The sequence below is a fragment of the Ylistrum balloti genome, unplaced genomic scaffold (genome assembly GCF_031769215.1).
Source record: "Ylistrum balloti isolate Yb309-2 unplaced genomic scaffold, AGI_CSIRO_Ybal_v1 Utg369688, whole genome shotgun sequence".
Classification (NCBI taxonomy): Eukaryota; Metazoa; Mollusca; class Bivalvia; order Pectinida; family Pectinidae; genus Ylistrum; species Ylistrum balloti.
This window is the reverse complement of record NW_026781925.1, coordinates 1159039-1169088: the sequence shown is the minus strand read 5'-3', so window position 1 is coordinate 1169088 and position 10050 is coordinate 1159039. Positions and strand designations below refer to the sequence as shown.

Genomic DNA, 10050 nt, shown 5'->3' with positions numbered 1-10050 from the left:
ATCTTATTTAGAATATAACCCGAAAGTTACATCTTATTTAGAATATAACCCGAAAGTTACATCTTATTTAGAATATAACCCGAAAGTTAAATCTTATTTAGAATATAACCCGAAAGTTAAATCTTATTTAGAACATAACCCGAAAGTTACATCTGATTTAGAATATAACCCGAAAGTTACATCTTATTTAGAATATAACCCGAAAGGTAAATCTGATTTAGAACATAACCCGAAAGTTGCGTCTGATTTGAGATTTCGCTGATCAGTTTCTGTTCTCCGTTCTCGTCTCCGAATCCTATATTTTTCCTTTGATGTTAAGGATTTTTCACAAGTTGGAAGCGTATTAAAACATCATCCAATGAAGAGCTGGAACTGATATTGCAGCGAATACCATCGGCAGGATGTAAGCGACATTCTGATTGGATCCTGAGATTTTGAGGGAAGGGCAGTTGTAGCCTTGACATTCCATGGTTTCTGAAAATATGCATGAATCAACTCGAATAAATATTTTTTTTATTCGTGTTATTCTGCCCCGTTATAAAAACCAAATTGTATTGCATAAACAGCTTCCATACTTTTTGTTGTCATATCCTAACAACGTTATTTAAAATACTAACCATCAGAATTGTAGTGAATATGACACAAATATACAGATGAAATAATATTTGAAAAGCATTTTTTTCGCGGAGATATCTGGAACGGCATGATGATAGATATGGATTGGCCTTCAACTTTCAAAGAAGTTTGATCATACAACCGAGTTTTAAAACAATCATGAATAATCAAGATATAGGAAAAATAAATATTTTAAAATTGAACCATATTTATCTGATCGAATAATCAGTATTTTTGATAAAACTTCTATTTATCCGTTACTGTAAAATAATTTATTTTCGTGGGGCTCTTAATTCCGTGGTTTTCCATGTGATGACACGAGCACATAACTCCACTTACCAAACAAGGTAAACTTGGCCTCGCACGAGCCATACTTGTTAACAGCTATGCACCAATAATCGGCATAGTCGTTCGCTTGCACGTTTTTTACGAGCAGTGAATACCACATTTGTCCCAAAGAATTCTGTATTCCCGATAGCTTGTGGGTCTCGTAGTTGACGTCATCCGTGATTTCTATCCGTTTCGTATTTTCGTATCTTTCCCAATACATGTACGGGTCCGGATGACCTGTTCCAATAAAAAAATGTTCAAATTAATGATTCCTCTGGGCTCAAATTGTGCTTTAAAAAATCATTGAAATTTGATAGTGGACAAATGTTTGTTACCCCAACCCTACTCCCTCACTGACTCAATATAGTGCCTCCGCGCAGTTGGTGTCAAATGATGATACACTTATATTGAATTAATTGAATTAAACATATTTTATTTAAAAAAATTATTACAACAGGATTAGGTACAAGTTATTACAACTTATGAAACACCCTTTCCCCAATATATAACAAAATATAATTAGACAACGCAATAGCCCTATGGCAACAAATACACTAACTACATATTACACTTATATACAGTGCTAATGAAAAGTAAGGGGGGTTCCGAAGGATATGTATAATATATAGATATAGTTGTAAATTCAGTAAACACTCTGGTATGACTGTAATTGGTATTGCCGTAACCTGCTATACCACGTTTTAATTGACTTGAATAGTGCCGCGGTTTAGAAAATGTACATGTACTTTTCACTATTCTAGAATTGTCTGATGTATGAAAATTACAAAATTTATCTAATTATGGGGCTGCTGCACCTCCCCGTCTAGATTTTGACTTTTCTTTTGATCACTTTGGATTTTCCTTAATCGCCTCTAAGGCTTCGAAATGTAGGCCCTTAATATCACTGACGAATCCTAGAAGGACGAAATTGTTGTATGATGTAGCATCACTGACGAATCCTAGAAGGACGAAACAGCTGTATGATACAGCATCACTGACGAATCCTAGAAGGACGAAACTGTTGTATGATGTAGCATCACTGACGAATCCTAGAAGGACGAAACTGTTGTATGCTGCAAGTTAATTAATTATTTGGCTGTACTGTATTTGATTATAAATTTGTATTAAAAGGTGTTTTTCTCGTTTGTGATTTTTGTACAGTTCTTTACTCGCCTTCCACAATACACTCGAGTTTGGCGTCAAAGCGGCGGTTCTGCGCCTGTCCGACCGTGTTCTGTACGGACCGACAGGTCGGAGCGTAAAACACCTTGATCTGTACCGTGTAACTTGCTGGAGGCCTCACCGAGTTATCGGCCACACAGATATGGTTTCCCTGGTCCTCTTTCTGTATGTTCTTTAACTTCAATTTCTTCCCCTGTTGAACCAAAATAAAGTGAATCAAAATTAGATAAACACCGACAAAACGGAAAAAAAACCACAACAGCTTTAACAACAAAATACAGTGATTTAGCAAAACTATACCCTGAAGCATCAACGAAAAAAAACAGCAAATAAACAAACAAATAAATAAATATTAACAACGATAATCGTATTTTTATCGATGACATTCTGTTACATTGTTTACCATTGAATTTGTTTTTTTTATACATCCTTATGGTGCTGGATGGAATGTTACGAACCCAGTATTGGAAGCCACCCACGGCCAGTTCTCGTCCGTCTTCTCGTTTCCACGTGATGTTTGGATAGGGTACGCCGTATGCAGTACAGGAAAGCGTCAGATTGCCGCCGACCACCGCCTCATAGACGCTTGTTCCAACGATATTGATGACCGGGGCCACTGCGTAGACGCCACACACAAAATTTAGTTAAAAAAAATGTTTTACATAAGAATCTTAAAAAACCACAGAATTAGAAGTATGAAAAATGTGAAAAAAAAATTTCAGGAGATTATTCTTCGCTATGTGAAATGATGTCTTAAAACTGTGCTAAATAGAAGTGTCGAAAAATACTATCATTTGATAAAATTTAATTCGCGCCATTTTTTTCAATAAAATAAAAGCATACATTTTACAGTAAATATTTGGAAATTAAATACATAATGCATTATTTAGAAATACGTCTGTTTTGTAACCCTAAATCCATCTGAAAACACGAACACAAAAATCGACAAATAAGATAAGTATTGATTTGAGATACTAGTTCCGGAATTATCGTCTACCTTGTTTTATGTTTAGTTTTTGTTCGTTCCACTTTCAATTTACCGGAAGTCTTTGTATAAACTCGCGAATATTTAAACTCTAGAAAAAAAACATTAACAAAATATTTTTTTCTCTTCAGGAGACAATCTTTTTTAATATTACTGTAAACACACGCGTTTTGCGCAATAAATAAACAAACATTTTTGATGTTGACCTGAATTCGATATTGACTGTCGACTTATCATGGCCGTTATATGTCATTAAGATCACAACCATTTTCACTTGTTACAAACAAAATAATCACGAAGTATACCTATCTGCCAAATTACTCTCATGAAGCGTAATGTTGCCTCTGTTTTATTATCAGGCAAACATGAAATCTTTGTCTTTCTCTAGTTCCTAACGACCTTTATTCTCTCGGATGTTTATTCCAGACACAATGTCTCTTTTTACCTTGGGGTTAAGGTTCTGTCCTGAAGCCGTGATCTACCAAAGGTAGAAATTGTTCTTTATGCTTGCCGCAACGCATTAATGGAATCTACACGGTATGATTTACCTTACAAGCGATTGGATGGGGGTTCAATGTTACCCTATCTTTGACCCTGCTATGATGACATCACGATTCCACGGACAACGTTATAAAGGCCTGTGACGGCGACCAAAACCCTCACAAATATTGACCTCTTGCGACCTTTGACCTATAACAATACGACCTTTTGTGAACTTACCTTGCACGATAAGTTTGCCGATTTCTTTGGGCCAATACGAGTAGTCCGTGTTTTGTATTTTGATGTAACACATGTACTCTCCAGCGTCACTCTCCTTGAGATAGCGAACCATCAATATGAATTTCGTCCGCAGATTATCCTGCTTCACCGTTACACCGTACTTGGGCTCACCAAGGTCCTCCTTTTTTCCTGAGAAAAAAGTTGAATAAATTTATTAAAAACAAAATTATTCTAAAATGATTTTTCCTTGGCATAAAACTCCTTAATATACTGATGTGACAATCATGACGTCATAATTGTTGCTATGGAGACTGTACTGAAAACAAAGCGCTACTTAGATTATGATATTTGCCTTCTAAGCCCGTTCATCCTTAACGAATATAGTTATCCGATACAGAAATTTCAATCCGGAAGTATCCAGAAGACTGGTCTATGTTTATCAGCGTCAGGTTATCTCTGATCACGTGCTTAGTTGGTTTGCTGGGAATAGAATAACACCAATGAGTAACGCCACATGATAAAAAATTACTCACAACAGAGAGGATATATATTGGTCGGTAACCATTGGCAGAGGTCATGTCACCAGATTTGAAAATTGAGGCGAAAGTCATAGATGTCCAAAAATGTACACCTATGCCATTTCATCACGTTTCTTTATCTCTTGTGACTGAGATACCATGTGGAATAATGCACCTGTACCCCAAGAACGACTTTATTTCGAGGTCGAATTGTAATATAGATCACAAGATTGCCCATGATAAAGTGCTGTCGTTCTGCTGAAACCTCAACGTTATCCTCAGAAGAATCTCGAAGTGTAACTTATATATAATTCATTTTTGTCAACATGTGGCTACGCCACTTTAATCTTATCGACTAATTGCTGCAGAGAAAAATAGGCCTTTTTGCTACTTAAGGAAAAAATAGTCGATAAGATTCTGGTGTTTTCAATAGCGAACCACATATTGAAACTTCTGAGTGAATGTACGAGCAGACGAATTGAATTGGAATTTAACAGCGTATGTTTTGGCATGTAAATCTTGTATTATGTCCCCGTGTGGTCAGATAATTTAATTTAGTCATGATGTACATGAAATTGGACCAGTTTTTGTATAGTCGCTACGATAATAAACATAAAAAATCCGATAATTATATAAATGTTTATTAACTAATTATAAAATGACACTTATATGAACAATATCATTGGCCGGAAACCAGACGACACGAAAAACCTGACCTTGATATGACCAATATGATTGGCTGGGAATTTCAGTCGATACGAAATGCCACATTACCCTGATATTGACAAGATGATTGGCTGCTAAATGACCGCCTACTAAGGATTGGTTACAAAAATATTATTATTATTATTGAACTATAAGGCTACCTATACTGGTTACATAGCGACCAGCTCTCGTGTGATTGATATGTTAAGTGAGAGTTGAACCTGACATGTGTGAATCTACATTACCTACATGTTTACATGTACATATAGGTGTGACTGTCTCTGATTTCATAATTAGGATCCGCACCTTGGCGCCTTATTATAATCAGATTGTCCATCTATCGATCTGTCTTTCCATCTGTACGTTTCATTTTTTTTTACCGCAAAATTTCTCGAATTCAGTGTGGCCAATCGCATTGAAACTAAAACATAAAGGCTCTTTGAAGGAAACATCTACTAATTGGTGATTTCTTGGTTCTAATGTCAACGGAACACTATTACTATTAATAAATACCTACATTTCGGTTTGAATAATTACACATGTACTTTCTCAAATCTTCTCTAAAGGAATTGCTAGCTCTTCACTGCCTTTCGTGTTCAGAGGTCAGAGGTCAAAGGTCAAGGTCACTATTACTATGAATAGAAATGAGATGATACAACAAAACATAGCGAGAAATACTTGTCCTTTGAGATATATACAGAGTTACTGTTCTTGGCGAGTGAACAGTTTCTTGTGCATGAAAGCCCGAGTTTGTTAAGTTTTCCGTCCGTTGTTCGCTATCGATGAAAATTTAACTCTATTACTTTCGGCGAATTATAGTTGAAGTATTCATGAAAATGTACAATTAATTTCTAATTTAAAAACAAACGGAATATCACCGTCAAAAAAGGTTATCGTGAAGTCAGGAGTTAGTCCGTGACTGTATACCGAGAGTACGCCTTGCAGGGGTTCCCCTGGTTTCGCATTTATAACTTTTCTTTTTCTCAGCCAATCGCATATTACTTTTAAAATGACGTAGGACGATTATCCATCATCTTATTATACCAACCAATGAAATCGCTTGAATAAATCAAATGTCGTCATTTCGATCTAATTTAGAGTCGGAAAATTCCAACAAAGGGAATTTCTTACCCCGGTATTTGTCACGACAAATCCAGAGCTTCGCATGCTAAAATATGAGCGCATATGAGTTTTGAATAATTTCTTGATATAAAAACAGTACACTTACTTCACAATAAACGAGAAAGAACTTACGAATAACATGAAACTGTGTCTCCGTCCGGGCGACGAATTCGGCTTGAGCGGGCTCCTATCATGTTTAGCGTTGTAGTCAAGAACGACAACTCAATACCGCTTCAAGTTCGCGGGAGTGTTAATATTTCACGATATGATATATCATACGTATCGGAATTTAAAGTAAGCTACCAGTTTACAGAGAACACTGTGAAAAATAATGGTGATACCTACCCAACTTAACACTGTTCTGAAGGACAATTTTATCATCTTCACTGATATCTACCATATCCTTATCACCGCCCTTCAAAATCTTGGCCCAGTGAACCTATAAAAAGCAACAAAGAACAAATATGGATTGTAATGTTTTAAAAGTTTCATAATTTTGTTAGTTTGTACATTCTTGAACAACACTGTTTTTAATGAAATCCCTTTGGGGTGAAATCACGAATATTTGTTACAACGATATCTGGTGATTTGGAAGATAAGAATTATTCTACAAATTATATAATTGGCGAAAATTCCGCGCGCCACCAAAAACGGGAAGCCGGAAATCCAGAAAAGGAAAGAATTTTTCCTTGGTCTTTAATAAAAAAAAATCTGATTGTTCCTTAAGATTTAACTCAACTATTTTCCAGAGTTAAGGAAATCTTCAGGAATTTGTCAATAATCTGAAAGTTCCGAAGTTAAGGAAAACCTTAGGATTCCTTCTCCATAAAAACTTAAATCCAAGAAAAATACGAACTAATCTTAAATTGGTGTAGCTAAAAGAAACCATGTAGATTTTTCCTCCTGAAAATTTGTCTGTAAGTTGAACTTACCGTAGCTCCATTGTTGAGATGGACTGTGGTACAGTTCAGGTAGCCAATGGCGTTCACGGGTTTGACATCCTTTTTGATCAAATTCACGATTTCCGGTTTTTGTCCAGAAACTGAAAATTAACCAAGGAATTCTTCAAGAAATAAATTCAATACAGGTATAATGTGTAAGGTAGCATATAACCTTAACACAAACTCAAGTAACAGGTATAATGTGTAAGGCAGTATATAACATTAACTCTAACACAAGTCACAGGTATAATGTGTAAGGCAGTATATAACATTAACTCTAACACAAGTCACAGGTATAATGTGTAAGGTAGCATATAACCTTAACTCTAACACAAATCACAGCTATAATGTGTAAGGTAGCATATAACCTTAACTCTAACACAAGTAACAGGTATAATATGTAAGGTAGCATATAACCTTAACTCTAACACAAATCACAGGTATAATGTGTAAGGTAGCATATAACCTTAACTCTAACACAAATCACAGCTATAATGTGTAAGGTAGCATATAACCTTAACTCTAACACAAATCACAGGTATAATGTGTAAGGTAGCATATAACCTTAACTCTAACACAAATCACAGGTATAATGTGTAAGGTAGCATATAACCTTAACTCTAACACAAATCAACAGGTATAATGTGTAAGGTAGCATATAACATTAACACAAACACAAGTCACAGGTATAATGTGTAAGGCAGTATATAACCTTAACTGTAACACAAATCACAGGTATAATGTGTAAGGTAGCATATAACCTTAACTCTAACACAAATCACAGGTATAATGTGTAAGGTAGCATATAACATTAACACAAACACAAGTCACAGGTATAATGTGTAAGGCAGTATATAACCTTAACTGTAACACAAATCACAGGTATAATGTGTAAGGTAGCATATAACCTTAACTCTAACACAAATCACAGGTATAATGTATAAGGTAGCATATTACCTTAACTCTAACACAAATCACAGGTATAATGTGTAAGGTAACATATTACCTTAACTCTGACACAGATCACAGGTATAATGTGTAAGGTAGCATATTACCTTAACTCTGACACAGATCACAGGTATAATGTGTAAGGTAGCATATTACCTTAACTCTGACACAAGTCACAGGTATAATGTGTAAGGTAGCATATTACCTTAACTCTAACACAAATCACAGGTATAATGTGTAAGGTAACATATTACCTTAACTCTGACACAGATCACAGGTATAATGTGTAAGGTAGCATATAACATTAACACAAACACAAATCACAGGTATAATGTGTAAGGTAGCATATAGCCTTAACTCTAACACAAATCACAGGTATAATGTGTAAGGTTGCATATAGCCTTAACTCTAACATAAAATTCCATGTTTTCTATGTAAAACAAACTTCAAGCATTACTTTAAAAAAACCATTTAGTAACACAAGTCCCGCGTACACTTTTAATTCGCGAAGCATTTGTGAATCTCACAGTTATTTCGTCATTACCCTTGTCAACGCATCAATATTATAGGACTCTTAAAAACTGTAATAATGTTATTCATTTTCCACACCGTGACTTTAAAGAAATAAAGTTTAACACCGCCTTGTCAAACAAAAGAAATTATGTACTTAGGTAGACAAATGTATATGTAAAAATGTCCTTGAAGACAGAAGAAATAAAAAGTGTGAAACTACGGCTTGATAAAGGATTCTGTTACCCGTGTCTCGCATATCGTTCCGCATATTATAAGCGAGATGGACACGGGGCACATTGTTAGCGTGTATTTTTAAAGGCGTAGTTGGAAATTTCTCACCTCATTGCATCCTTAACCAAGCCGCACTGAAGAAGTGACCTCTGTCAAGGTTACAGCGCATGAGATATACAGAGGGTGCCGTGGCGCGTGAAGGGCGTGTAAGATGATATGAAGTGACCGCGGTATACAGAACCGGTATGTATACACCCGCGATATGATCATATAGTCCCATGATATATGCAGATGACCTTCATATCCATGATATTAAAATTTAAAAAGCTGTTCACGATAGACCATAACAAAGCACGTGCTTACTTTTCCGGAAGAAAATAGGAACGAATAAGACCACTTATTGATGAATATTTAAATTTGATGTGTTTCACTTCTCCTATAATTACTTTTAATCATATTTTTTTTCTTAAAATGCCAGATAATAAAAAAATTCAAATTTCTAATGCAGATGAATACAGTTTCACTTAACTAATATAACTATTACAGTTTGGCAGTACACCTTTCCACATCCTGCTTCAAAAGAGGATGTTAGGGATTTTGATGACGTCATCTGCTGATTGAATCGATATAATGATTGGACAGAAAAAAAATCTAGAAACTTTATTAAAAGCGACGAACAGTGTATCTGTATAAAATATCGAAATCCAAACTAGCCACCACTTTACTGTAAATTTCTCTTATTAAACGTGACGTTATATTAAAATATCATTTTTGTGACGTCATAATAATAAAATTAACTTTTGAAATCGCAAACGAGATGACATCACAAACTGTGAGATAATTTCAGTATGACGCTACATGCGATAATTATCAATTAATAATTTAAACGTGTTGATTGTAAAATTTAGGTTATGACAAAGTAATCAATTATATGTACTTAAATAAGACGGTGAATGTTTTTTTTTTTGTATAAAATACTTAGAACTAACTTTCAAATTAGCACTAAACAAACCGTGTTTTGTTTTATTCAAAATATTAACAATTCGATATAAAACCCCCAATTTGAAAAGTTTTCTAGAATGTTTTATGAGTCAGGTTTGTTTGAGAAGACTCTATACTCAGAGAGAAGGACAAGAAAACAAAAAAAGTGTCAAACTTATCAAAATGGTGTAAAACGTTTAAAATAAAATACGGAAACAAGAATCAAAATATGTTTTAACAATGTACTTACCCGCGTAAA

General features: G+C 34.9%; 1 protein-coding gene across 1 annotated transcript; it reads right to left on the bottom strand.

The window, feature by feature from the left end:
- Positions 1 to 343: 343 nt before the first annotated feature.
- Positions 344 to 8847, bottom strand: LOC132565051 (lachesin-like). The gene is made up of 8 exons (XM_060229657.1): positions 8823 to 8847; positions 7110 to 7219; positions 6523 to 6616; positions 3833 to 4021; positions 2586 to 2743; positions 2119 to 2320; positions 955 to 1182; positions 344 to 474 (listed from the first exon to the last, which is right to left on the bottom strand). Exons 1-8 carry the CDS (start codon positions 8845 to 8847, stop codon positions 344 to 346), a joined length of 1137 nt encoding a protein of 378 aa, XP_060085640.1.
- Positions 8848 to 10050: the final 1203 nt, after the last annotated feature.